This window comes from Taudactylus pleione, unplaced genomic scaffold (genome assembly GCF_031769625.1).
Source record: "Taudactylus pleione unplaced genomic scaffold, aTauple2 ptg000389l, whole genome shotgun sequence".
NCBI lineage: Eukaryota > Metazoa > Chordata > Amphibia > Anura > Myobatrachidae > Taudactylus > Taudactylus pleione.
The window spans coordinates 2,645,009-2,658,967 of NW_028284790.1; the positions used below are offsets into that span (position 1 = coordinate 2,645,009).

General features: G+C 47.3%; 1 protein-coding gene across 1 annotated transcript; it reads right to left on the reverse strand.

Moving 5' to 3' along the window:
• Positions 1-5,575: 5,575 nt before the first annotated feature.
• LOC148507660 (paraneoplastic antigen Ma1-like) lies at positions 5,576-6,910 on the reverse strand. The gene has a single exon (XM_088445778.1). It carries the CDS (start codon positions 6,908-6,910, stop codon positions 5,576-5,578), a length of 1,335 nt encoding a protein of 444 aa, XP_088301904.1.
• Between the last annotated feature and the right edge of the window lie 7,049 nt (positions 6,911-13,959).

A 13,959-nucleotide genomic window follows, 5' to 3' on the forward strand; every position in this document is an offset into this window, starting at 1 on the left:
AGTTATTTGAGAGTTCTGTCCTGGAGGAAGTCCTTTAGTGTCCCTTTGTTTCTAAAATGTTTGTAAGAATATTTCCATACAGTTTCTTAGCAACTTAGAGGGAACAAGCTGGAATTGCTAATAGTCCATCCTCTTCCAAGTTATGTTTATCCAGCTTGGGGTTCCAAGTATATTTAACCAGAACAAGATTAATTCCTGGGGATTATGTACAGAAAGAATAACAAAGGCTATGCACAATTATAGGGCTATAGAAGAATAGAATGTCTGTCCCTTCACTGTTGATATAATCCATTGTAGTAATAAAGAATCATTCACTCTCTGACTGTCTCTGACTCTTTTTGAAGTATTATTAGCTTTAGAGCCTCCTGTTCCTAGTGTGCAGCTGAACTAGTCATTAATTTAGGCAGCCAGCTCTCCCAATATGTTAATGAGAGCGAGCTCCACCTGCTCTGCTGGCCGACAATTTTAAGCACAGTTTTAACCCTTTATAGGCTTTAATGTGAAGATTCACCCCGCTTCCTGGCAACTAGCCCTGTTATATGTTTGGGTTATATAGTCAGTTAGTGTAGTTGGGGAGGATAATGAGACAGGTGCTACTCACAATTCCCTGAGAGAGCAGCGCTGCTGCTGCATCTCTCCGATGGGATCTCTTAGCTCCTCAGGCGCCCGTCACCGTCTCCTTAATGAGCGGCACCAGCTGAGCTTCCCCCTACTCCGGTAGTGGGAGCCGCTGAGTGCCTCCCCCAGCGCCGGGTCACTGGTGATGGGGTGCCGCGTCACCGCTGCCGGGACCTCCTACAGGGGATTCCCCCCCTCCGGCTCTGTACCAGCTGATGCCGGCTCTGCCGGTGCCTCCCCCAGCCGATGATGCCGGTCTCTGGTCTCAGCTGACCCGGCTCCTTCCCCTGGAAGCCGGAAGCAGCCGCTTGGCCTCCTGACCAGGAAAGCCCCACAGGCCTCCGCTAGAGCTACTCAGCGCTCCTGCTCTCAAGCGCTCTGGTGAGTAGCCTAGCAGGCATGGGTGGGGGGAACTGCATTATGCTACACTAGCGCTAGCGCAGCCTATTTATAGTTATTTTAGCGCCGCGTGACCATCCATTTTCCCGCTCATAGCGCGAGCCCAAAGGTCAGCTGACCGCTCATGCCATTCTGGAACTTTCTGTCTCTACCATGGAATTGCAATGGAGAAAAACCACATAGCACAGCCTTTGCTCTCCTCCATACTCCCCTCACAATGTCAACATAAATATATAATTAGACAGGGGGATAATAAATATTTATACACATACATAGCAACATCCCTATACTTAACATTATATATCCTAAGTGTATTATCATTTACTGAGGTGCCGCACAGCTCCCCCAGCATCATGAGCATAAACATATACACTATGGGACTATAGGAACACATATACATTCTCAATATATATATACATTGCCCCCTATGTTAGCCAGGTATTAACCATTGGCTATACCCTCCCCCTGGTGATCTCCTCGTCTCTTATTTATACTAGATCACCATATTATAAACTAAGAATCTTACATATACTAAATACTGAACTTCTCCTACCCTAATCCTAGTTTAAGTTTGAGTTTTATTCACTTTTTTGATGTCCCATCCAAAATAAGGCTAGGAGTATACTACATGAGGGTGCACAGCCACCCTAGGGGTGTCACTGGGTGACCCCAATTGATCATATGTCAGCATCATGGGAGGCCTAAGGTCTCTTTTAGGGTGAGGGAGCTCTTCATGAATTTCACTACACTCTGGACTGAAGTCCATGAGTGCAGTTTCCATTGGACTCTCCCGACTATCAGAAAACCTTTCCATACCCTTTTCCCTTTTTCCTCCTGGAACTGGCGACTTTTTATTAGGCAAGGTTTTCTTCCTGTGCTGATAATGGTCAGGAAAAGCTGGAATAGGACCCATATCAAAATAGTAATACCCATCTAGCCCTTCCTCTTCAATTGAATCTCTTAATTTAGTCGAAGGGCTAGGTCTAGACATTTTGCGAGTCCTAATATTTGTTCTGATTTTAGGAGAAAGCATGCCAGTACCTTCGTGGGATAGCCCGGGGCCCTTTCTGATCCCATGCCCTAAGTGCAGCAAATGATGCCTATGGTAGGTTTATATAGGTCCCATCTTTCCCTCTGGTTTAACCTTATATGAAGGGATGCCAGGCAGCTTCTCTACTACTTCATATATGTCTGACTTCCACCTATTGCTCAATTTAAATTTATGGGGGACTCCTAAGTGCTGTATCAGGACTTTGTCACCTGGGAGTAACGAATGCTCACGGACTCTTAAGTCATAGTAGTATTTATTCTTTCTTCCCAATTTTTTAGCTGCTTGCTGGGCTATAGAATAAGCTTCTTTTAAATCTTTCCGTAATTGATCAATAAATTGGGTATGGGGCACCTGATCGAGGTGTTCAATTTCATGGGGCTTGGTCCCTAGACAGATATCAATGGGAAGCCTAGCTTCCCGTCCAAACATTAGATAATATGGGGAGTACCCGGTCGCCTCATTCTTGGAGCAGTTGTAAGCATGCACTAATAAACTGATATACCGACCCCACTGAGACCTCTTTCTAAGATCTAACGTGCCCAGCATATTCAGGAGGGTCCGATTATATCTCTCTGGCTGAGGATCTCCCTGGGGATGATAAGGTGTGGTTCTACTTTTGGCTATCCCACGTATCGCACATAACTCTTTATAATGCGACTTTCAAACTCCTTCCCCTGATCAGAATGTAACTGAGCGGGTAATCCATAGTGTACAAAGAACCTTTCCCATAAGGTTCGGGCTACTGTAGTAGCTCTGCGGTCCCTAGTTACATAGGCCTGGGCATAGCGGGTGAAATGATCAGTTACTACTAGTATAGTATGTTTTTTGTTCCCATCTGATTCAAAGGTCAGAAAGTCAATGCAGACCAACTCCAGAGGTCCATTTGAAGTGATATTCACCATAGGTGCCTTCTTTTCAGGTAGGGCTTTTCGCAAGATGCAATTTCCACAAGTTTTACAATGTTTAATCACATCCTCTTCCATGTTGGGCCAATAAAACTGGTCTGAAATTAACCCAAGTGTTTTGTCAATCCCAAGATGCCCATGGTCATCATGCAACGCCTTGAGAACTTTACCCTGGAATTTTTCCGGTAACACTAATTGAACCTTTGTACTTCCATTTTAATTTAACATTTGTCTTTAAAGAATCCCATTTTTTATCATCAGATGCTGTCGTTGTCTATTCAATATTTTAGCTTTGGGATTGGTCAATTGTTGCGCATCTAAATGGTATCCTTGTCTCATTTCAGTGAAGACATCCCGAATATATGGATCGCCCATCTGTTCCAGCTTTATTTGACGGGGGCTCAATTGAGGTAAATCCCCCATCTCTAATTGGGAAACCCAACCATAAGCAAAAGGCAAAGCTGCCCCAGTGGCTCCTAGGGCACTGATGCACTCAGATTTGGGGGTACTAAATGCAATTTGGTGACACAGTCCTTTTACCTCTGAGGCAGGGACCTCAATCCATTCCTGATTTTCTTCCATGGTCGGTGCCCTCTTTATCCTGGATAGTGCATCTGCATCGATATTACAATTTCCTGGCCGGTATTTCAAACAAAACTGATATACCGAAAGGGCAGCCAACCACCTATGTCCAGTGGCATCAAGCTTAGCTGTCGTCTGGATATATGTCAATGGATTGCTATCTGTGTGTACCTCAAATCTTACTCCATATAGGTAATCGTGGAATTTGTTAAAATTGGCCCACTTAAGGGCCAAAAACTCCAATTTGTGGGCTGGATAATTCCTCTCACTAATAGACAATCCCCTACTGATGAAGGACACAGGTCTTAATTCAGTTCCATGCATTTGGTATAGCACCCCACCCAATCCATCCAATGATGCATCTATGTGGATCACATATGGCCTCATAGGATCAGCATAGGCTAGTACCGGTGTATTGGTTAAACTTTCTTTCAAACCCTGAAAGGCCACTTCACAAGCTTCCGTCCATCGAGCTCCAAACTCTTCTTTACCCTGTAGTAATGTGGAAGGGGTGTACCTTCCTTAAGTTTTTTCCGCCTCCCAGCAGGTGGATATCCTTTAGTTAAATCAGTTAAGGGTCGAGCAATCCGAGAGAACTGAGGTACAAACCGACGATAGTAACTGCAAAAGCCTAAAAAGGATCTCAGCTCTTTTAAATCTTTTGGCCAAGGCCACTCCTTTACCGCCTCCACCTTTGATGGGTCAGCTGAGATACCCTCCCTGCTGACTATATGGCCAATATATTTTACAGACCTTTGACATAGTTTACATTTCTCTAGTGAGAGCTTGTATCCATGGTTCATCAATCGGTCTAATACCTTTAGAAGTCTGTGATTATGCTCTTCCAAGGTCCGGCCAAAAACTACAATATCATCGAGATACACTACTACCTCTCTCAAATTCATATCTCCTACGGTTTTTTCCATGCTCCGTTGAAAAGTGGCCGGCGCCCCTTTTATCCCTTGAGGCATTTTCAGGAATTTGAAAAACCCCAAGGGACATATAAAGGCCGTTTTTTCAGAATCCTTAGCATTCATGGGGATTTGATAGAATCCACTTCGTAAATCTAAAACTGAGAACCACTGGCTACCCAAAAGACAATCCAGTACTTCATCAATTTTAGGAACCGTGTATTGATTGGTAATGGTTCTCTGATTTAAGGTACGATAGTCGATGCACATTCTAATCTCCCCATTTTTTTTTCTCGCTATAACTATAGGAGAGGCAAATGGACTCTCTGACTCAATGATCACCTGTTGGTCCAGTAACCTTTTTAAATGCTGGCGGACATCTTCCAAATCTGCCGGTGCTAAGCGCCTGGACCTTTCTCGGAATGGAGTGTCATCCTTCAATCGTATGTGGTGTTCTACATCTTTGGCTAGTCCTAACTCCCATTCATGTTGAGAAAATACAGGACTCCTATCTAACAGATCTTTAATCAATTCACTTTTCCCTATTTCTGATACATCACTTTCCTTAAAACAGATTTCAAAGGCTGCAGGGGCCCAAGGGGTTTCTTTAGCATTTTCCACCATTTCAATGCGTTGGTACACGGATGAACACAGCAGATGAATCTTTAATGATTTAGCATAAGCTGCTCCACCAGCTTCTCTGCACCACTGTGCGAGAGTTTTGAATAAGTCTGCATTTGTCCCTATTATGATAGACACAGCTCTTTCTTCGTTTGAATCAGGGCAGATCAGAGCCATGGTCTGAATTTCCCCCGCTACGCCAGCCACTTCCGTGGGTAACTTAAGAGTAATGGGAATGTATCCTAAATAGGGGTAACTTTGATCACTCAATCCCCATAACACTAGCCCAGATAAAGGGAGAATAGGGGTATCAGCCAGGAATTGTTTATACCATCCCTCAAATATGATGGACACCTGAGATCCACTGTCCAATAAGACAGTACATTCATGATCATTTACCAAGGCCGGTATCAGTGGAGCCGGCCTCAACAGCCCATCAGGCATTACTCCCCTCATTCCAGGACTCCCAATTGTGTTTGCACTTTTATCTAGGGGACCGATGTGGGGTTCATCGATCGCTCTCTGGCATTTCCCAACGGTTCAAATTCTCTAACTTTACTTGGGACCCCACCAGGGCCTCCACCCTCCCAGGGACGATTACACTGGGCAGCCCGGTGCCCTGGCCTCCCACACCGAAAACATTTTTGCAACCCTCTCCCTCTGGGATTATTGTCCTTCCCTAAATTTGAGGGGTAATTATCAGGGGACCTCCACCCTCTTCCCAACTGTAAAGTCAACTGACCAACTTCCTCCCGCAAGGTTTCCACAGACCTTGCCAACTGTTCCATACTAGGAGAATGGTCCTGCATTGTTGGCATGGCCACTTTTACCTTTTTTATATTTTTTTCCCTTGACTCCACTAGAGCTTCTTCACGCTTTACCTCTTTCATCAACTGCATGAAAGTGGAGAGCTCTCGGCTTACTGTAGTATATCGCAATCTCTGAGCAATGGGATCAGAAGTCATAGCCCCTTCTAACAACTGCTTCATATGGATTTTATCTTCATTCTCAGTAACCATCCCTCCCTTCTCCACTATCCTATGGATTAATTTATCCAAACGATAAATGTATGAGGCCAGTTTCTCCCCATGCTCCTGATAAGTATGCCTGAACAAGTACATGAGGTCATCTACTTCCTGAGGCATCCCAAACTCCAGCTCCAAAGCTGTCATGTAGTCCCAAAAACCAGCGTTAGGGTCACACCTACGGGCCGCTTGAATCACCTCCATAGCAGTACCTCTCAAACATTCTGCTAACCTTTGTTTTTTTACGGTATCAGGGCAATGCCATTCGTCAGATTGCTGGATGGTAGTCTCCCTCCATACCTCATACCCATCCTCACCAGCGGGAACTGGTTTTATACCTGAGATAGGCCTCAATCTCCTATACCCCCCTTCATAATGGATTCTTCCAAACTCTCCCACAATTTTATCCACCGCTGATATTATTACGGAATTTTGGTGGGATTCAGAGCCAGACTCTGGTTCTCTATTCTCAATAAGGGGTATATTATCTGGACCTAACCCTTGGTCTCCAGCTCCTATCTCTCCTATTACCTCTGGTTCAGTGTTAGGCCATAACAGGCTCCATTTTCCCCCTGAAACATCCACAGCAGGAATCATGGAGGGGATCATTTCCCGTTCAAGTGGCTGCTTTTTAACCACTAACACAACATAAATGTCCCCAGCCTCATTCTTCCAGTGGTCCACTATCCTAGGTTCTTTAATTCCATACAGTGGCTCTAATGCTAGCTCAATTTCAGCACTTCTTGTGTCTTGTAGGTTACCAAATATGGCCACACTATTTACTGGCGAGACTCCCATCTTCCTACACCACTCCAAAATATCACTTCCTTGTATATGGGCCTGAGCCATAATTTATAGATGATCTCAGCAGTACGCCTCCAAATGTAGCCCTATTCTCCACTAGAGGGGTACAGAGAGGGATAATCCCCTAATAAGCCCTTTAATAGATAGGGCTAATAGTATAGTTAGTGCCTCCACCCAAGTATGAATGTGGAATATGGTAACAGTTTAGGCCTTCTTGGGAAAACCTGAGTGATGGTGCTTTTAAATATACGTTCAGTGTACAGCTGACTTCAACGTAAAGTAGTATTACCACGATATTACCATTGATCTTTTGGATCGGTTGTTGATGGATCCGCCAAGGGGTACCTCGTAGGTCAATTCACACAGGTACTCATTAGACAATATACAAACATTAAAAAGTTCATTTATGTATTAGAATGAGAAAAAACATGAAAGAACAATAGCATTACATTTCATATCTTTACGACATTAAAGGAATAATATCTATACTATATATGCTTATTGGTTTTACACAGTTCCATAAGTTATTTGAGAGTTCTGTCCTGGAGGAAGTCCTTTAGTGTCCCTTTGTTTCTAAAATGTTTGTAAGAATATATCCATACAGTTTCTTAGCAATTTAGAGGGAACAAGCTGGAATTGCTAATAGTCCATCCTCTTCCAAGTTATGTTTATCCAGCATAATAATTCCTGGGGATTATGTACAGAAAGAATAACAAATTCATTCATTATGCACAATTATTGGGCTATAGAAGAATAGAATGTCTGTCTCTTCACTGTTGACATAATCCTTTGTAGTAATAAAGAATCTTTCACTCTCTGACTGTCTCTGACTCTATTTGAAGTAGTATTAGCTTTAGAGCCTCCTGTTCCTAGTGTGCAGCTGAACTAGTCATTAATTTAGGCAGCCAGCTCTCCCAATATATTAATGAGAGCGAGCTCCACTTGCTCCGCTGGTCGACAATTTTAAGCACAGTTTTAACCCTTTATAGGCTTTAATGTGAAGATTCACCCCGCTTCCTGGCATCTAGCCCTGTTATATGTTTGGGTTATATAGTCAGTTAGTGTAGTTGGGGAGGATAATGAGACAGGTGCTACTCACAATTCCCTGAGAGAGCAGCGCTGCTGCTGCCTCTCTCCGATGGGATCTCTTAGCTCCTCAGGCGCCCGTCACCGTCTCCTTAATGAGCGGCACCAGCTGGGCTTCCCCCTACTCCGGTAGTGGGAGCCGCTGAGTGCCTCCCCCAGCGCCGGGTCACTGGTGATGTGGGTGCCGCGTCACCGCTGCCGGGACCTCCTACAGGGGATTCCCCCCCTCCGGCTCTGTACCAGCTGACGCCGGCTCCGCCTTTAGGGAGGACACCGGCAACCTGTCACTACTGCCGGCGCCTCCCCCAGCCGATGACGCCGGTCTCTGGTCTCAGCTGACCCGGCTCCTTCCCCTGGAAGCCGGAAGCAGCTGCTTGGCCTCCTGACCAGGAAAGCCCCACACAGGCCTCCGCTAGAGCTACTCAGCGCTCCTGCTCTCAAGCGCTCTGGTGAGTAGCCTAGCAGGCACGGGTGGGGGGAACTGCATTATGCTACACTAGCGCTAGCGCAGCCTATTTATAGTTATTTTAGCGCTGCGCGACCATCCATTTTCCCGCTCATAGCGCGAGCCCAAAGGTCAGCTGACTGCTCATGCCATTCTGGAACTTTCTGTCTCTACCATGGAATTGCAATGGAGAAAAACCACATAGCACAGCCTTTGCTCTCCTCCATACTCCCCTCACAATGTCAACATAAATATATAATTAGACAGGGGGATAATAAATATTTATACACATACATAGCAACATCCCTATACTTAACATTATATATCCTAAGTGTATTATCATTTACTGAGGTGCAGCACAGCTCCCCCAGCATCATGAGCATACACATATACACTATGGGACTATAGGAACACATATACATTCTCAATATATATATACATTGCCCCCTATGTTAGCCAGGTATTAACCATTGGCTACAACTATAAGCATCATTATGTGCAAATAAAATACAACTAATTGTGGCCATACACGGTGAGATTCAAAAGTTGGTAAGATGAGTTGTAGGATTTCCCTTGAAATTATTCCCTTAAAATCCTGGACGATTTGTTTTGAAAACGCAACGATTTCACATAAGACTTCACATTAGATTGCAACTCATACACGATAGGTTGAGGTCTCTCTGCAAAACCATCTGATCTGCGATCCAACTAGATGACAGCCGGGACGCGCATCGGGTCACAGAAGACTCAAAATACAACTATTTTCATAAGATTGGTTTGTCCAACCTGTAAAAACTGCCCAAATCATGTGATCAATCGTCCCGTGTATGGCCAGCAATAGATTTCAGAAAATGTATACATCGCTATTCATGATGGAGCGGCTAAGTCTTGCGAGGCATCTTACGTTATATGGCACAAAAACACGAGGTAAATGAGGACACATCTGTAAGTCTTTTTGCAACTAGCTGTAAATATATTTACCACACTTCTGGCATATGCTTAAACAATCGATCATTGCTCTTCGAAATGTTGTTTTGCTAATGTTGGGTAATAACAATTTCAGATTATGCAATAGACAAACAGCTCTACTGACAAACAACAAACTTTCTTTTTAGCCATTGAATAATACTTGTCCACGACCTGTAAGAACTTGGTGCCTGGTGACCAGTGTACTGTCACTCCTAAACAAGAATACCTTTTTGCTTGTCCTACAATTGTGTAAATTAATGAACTTACATTATCAGAAGAATCTTCTGCATTGAAAAAGATTCAGTGATTTAATGTTGTATTTTTTCGTTTACTAAACTACTGTTGCTCATTCTATAATGAAATTGTATATATTTCTGCTTTCTGTGAATATGTGATGTGTTGTTGAAAGGCAACATATGCCCTATACCACTCTTGTTTTTTAGTTTAGATTTTCTGATTTGCAGTGGCGTAATGTTGGGGGGTTGAGTAGGGCACATGCCTTGGGCGCCGTCGGACCAGATGGTGTGGGTGATGCCGCCGGCCACCTGCCGCAGTCCAGGGCACATGTGGTCCACGGAACTATACATTAAAACAAACACGCCACCGTTTTTTATTAGCACTGCAGCCAGTAAGAGTCAGACATACTCTTATTGGCTGCTGCGCCAGGGCCGGAGCTCAGTTATGAGCTTCGCCTTCCGGCTCCCTCACTGGGTGAAGGGAGAGACATCATGATGTCCCTCCCACAGTGCTGAGTGGGACGGGAGCAGCTCACAGTGGTGGCGGGTGCAGGAGCAGGAGGGGGGATTCTGGTAAGTAAATTATGTGTTGTGTGTGTCTTATGTGTAAAAGGCACTACTGCTGGAGGCACTGTATATTGGGCACTGTATAGGGGGCACTATATAAGGGGCACTAATGGGGGCACTATATATTGGGAACTATTGGGGGCACTATATAAGGGGCACTATATATAGGGGACTACTGGGGGCACTGCATAAGGGGTACTACTGGGGGCACTGTATAAGGTGTACTATATATCGGGCACTGCATAAGAGGCACTACTGGGGGCACTGTATAAGGGGCACTATATATTGGGCACTGCATAAGGGGCACTAATGGGGGCACTGTACATTGGGCACTACTGGGAGCACTGTATAAGGGGCACTGTTTAGGAGTTTTAATGGGGTACTGCATAATTGGCACTACAACAGGGGGCATTGCATGAGGTGCACTACTACTGGGGACCCTGCATAAGGGGCACTACTGGGGGCACTCCATAATGTGCACTACAGGGCCGGCCCAAGCCCAATTTTTTAGTTAAGCAAATATTTTTTTGGGCGCCCCTAGGAGACCCGTTGTGCGCGCCGAAGGCGCACAAAATTAAAAACATTAAGGGGGCGTGGTCTCATGGGAAAAGCCATACACATACCTAAAGCATGCTCACATATGTATATAATGCAACTACATATCTACACAAACGTATAAATAATTACTCTGTGTAATATGTATATGTGTGCAGTATGTATGTGTGCAGTATGTATGTGTGCAGTGGGTATGTGTGCAGTATGTATGTGTGCAGTATGGACTGTATGTGTGCAGTAGGTATGTGTGCAGTAGGTATGTGTGCAGTATGTATGAGTGCAGAGGACCTGAGGCCTACTGGGGCACTTTCCACCCCCCATCCCCTGACAGGGCCCCTGTAACTAACCTACTCAGTGCTTCTAAATCCAGGAGCTGCACAGTTTCCCTACACCCAGGGGCAGCACAGTGCCCCTTGCAGAAACACACACAAACACTTCCCCCATCCTCTCTGTCACGCTCACACCTGGGTCTCGAACTTACCGAGAGCTGCCTCTTCCTAAGTGCCAGAGTACTGTATTGTGTGGCATCCTGGTGACAGCAGGCGGCAGTGTGATCCTCTCATAGTAACAGCACAACAGTCCTGCCCTCCTCTTCGGAGCCCAGCGGAGCGGTGGGAGAGAGAAGTAGGGGTAGGCTAGTGGATAAATGGCAGCCCCGCCTACCTCATGGCAGTGGGGGCCGACCATATTCATAGATCCGTGAGGAGACAGGAGAGCTAGCCCAGCAGTGTCACAATGGTCACATGACCAGGAGACAGAGGTCTCTCAGGCGGCCATTGGATAAGGAGATGCTGTTGGCCTGTAGGCAGGGCCGGCCGGCCCATTATGCCAGGTACACAGCTGCATACGGCGCCGAGCTGTAAGGGCGCAATCTCCTGTGTCCCGCCGCTGTCCCCACCAGGTGCCGGCATTACAATGAGTCACAACTGACTCACTATATGCCGCTGTGCAGCCAGCCGCAAGTCAGTGCCCGGCTGGAGGGGGAGGAGGGGGTGTGCTCTCCTCCCCTCTACTCAGCTCCTCCCCCAGAGTGACTCCACTTACAGGATTTGGAGGGGGAGAAGGGGGCGTGCTCTCCTCTCTCCTCCCCTCTCCTCAGCGTGACTCCACTTACAGGATCTGGACGGCTGGAGGGGGCATGCTCTCCTCACCTCTCCTAAGCTTCTCCCCCCTTTAGTGACCGCTAACAGGATCTGGCCAGCTGGCGGGAAGGAGGGACCGCGCTCTCCACCCCTTTCCATATACCAACCCAGGCTTCCTTTATCTACTGCTGTGCTTGGGCGCCGGGAATCTGACGTCACGGTCTCGTGACCGTCCCCGGCGTTAACGTTAAATCCAAGGAGGAGCCACCATTCAAGGTCTGCAGCGCAGTTCTGGGCCCAGGTAAGAACATTGAATACCCATTGAATACCCTGGCTGTCACTGTTATCACTCACACCCTGTCACCCATTGCTGTGTCTCTCTCTCTCCTGTATCCCTCCCTCTGTCACACACTGCTGTCACCCATCGCTGTCTCCAGGGCCTGTTCTATTAATTACACATGGCACACAGCTGAGTAGGGTGCCACATAGTAAAGGGTGCCCTGGCTGCCACCATGCTAATTTAGAATTTTGACACAAGGCAGTGGACCACGGGCAAACTGTACACTGTGACGCAGCTGCACCGTGCTTTTAAGGGGCGACCCCATGCTAATAAGGAGCGACATAACGTCGCAGGCGCAATCAGTTCACTGCTAAGGCTTGATGACACTTTGTGGGTGGAGCGGAGAGTAGTATTAACCACGGTCTGAATTTTAATAATGATCAGTGCCCATATACCGGCTTCGGGCTAAGGCAGCAAAACCGCCTATGACACTGAGGTGGGCGCCATCGGAGGGGGAGTGGTGCAGTCAGGCTGGCCCTATAATTAGGCCGGGCACAATGAGGAGGGGGCCGCCGAGAGGTAATGTTCCCTTGCCGGGAATCTACCCTGTCCTATCTCTCTGCTCAAATTGTGTTATACTATAATAGAGACACACACACACACACTTTTTTTTTCCTTTCTGACTGGTATGAGACAGGCTCCGCCTCCGAGTCCTGTGTCATACACATTAAGCTTCCCAGACCCAGTACTCCTCACCTGCCGTCCCGGGCAACAGGGCACCCCTGCACCGCCTGCTCCCCAGTCTGAGCTGCTTCCTGCTCTGCAGTTAGGTGAGTATGCAGCAGCTATGATTGGAACGGGCTGTGATGGCAGCTGCCGGTAACTTCCCTGTTCCCCATATCTGTCTCCTATACAGGTCCTGTAGGGGCCGGTGTGCTCTGTGGGGGTCATTCAGACCCGCTCATGAGTGGCAGTACGCTCGCAAGCGGGTCGATGTTCCCCCACTGTGCATGCGCACAACGGAGGGAGCTCCGTCGTGCGCATGCGTGAGACCCGGCGAGCGACGGGCTCTCCATCGCTCCGGGTCTCGCACCAAAGGGGGCGTGCTGTCGATGTTGATTGACAGCACGCCCCCTTTGGTGGGCGTGCCGGGGGCGTGCCTGCCAGACGGAGGCGTTCCCATGGGAACGTCTACCGTCTCAAGCCGGCCCCACTGACATCACTAGTGATGTCAAGGAGGTGATTTTGGCTCTGATAGAGCCAAAATCACTCCAGGGCTTGCGGCAGCGAGACCATACTGCAGGGTCTCCGTCGCAAGCCCGATGGTCGCGATGGTCAAGACCATCGCGACCATCATCATGGACGCTCGCATATGCTGTGGGTGGTAACCCACAGCTATGAGAGCGTCCATGAGGACGCTCCAAAAAAAGGTAGGAGGGCCCTGATTCAGAGTTAGCGCTCTGGTCAGAGCGTTCAGCTCTGAATCAGGCCCAGTGTGCGATGCCCGGGGAAGGCTGGCGGGTAAGGAGGGCAGAGGTGGCAGCAGCTGGTACCCCCCTTTCCCTCTTGTGGGAGCAGCAGCAGAGACATATGGCCGCTGTCTGTAATACTACTGACTGACTGCTCTCCTGCCAGCCTAGTGCCCTGTGCTACATCGTCTGTATATCCTCGGGGGAACTGACTGCCTCTGAATTACCCCACAGTACTCACTCAGCTGTGCCTGCTATGTGACACATGATGTGACTGCACAGGGTATAAGGGGGCCTTGGGCGAGTGTGACGCTGTGCCAGGTGTGTACCGAGCAGCAGAGGTGTATGTGTGTG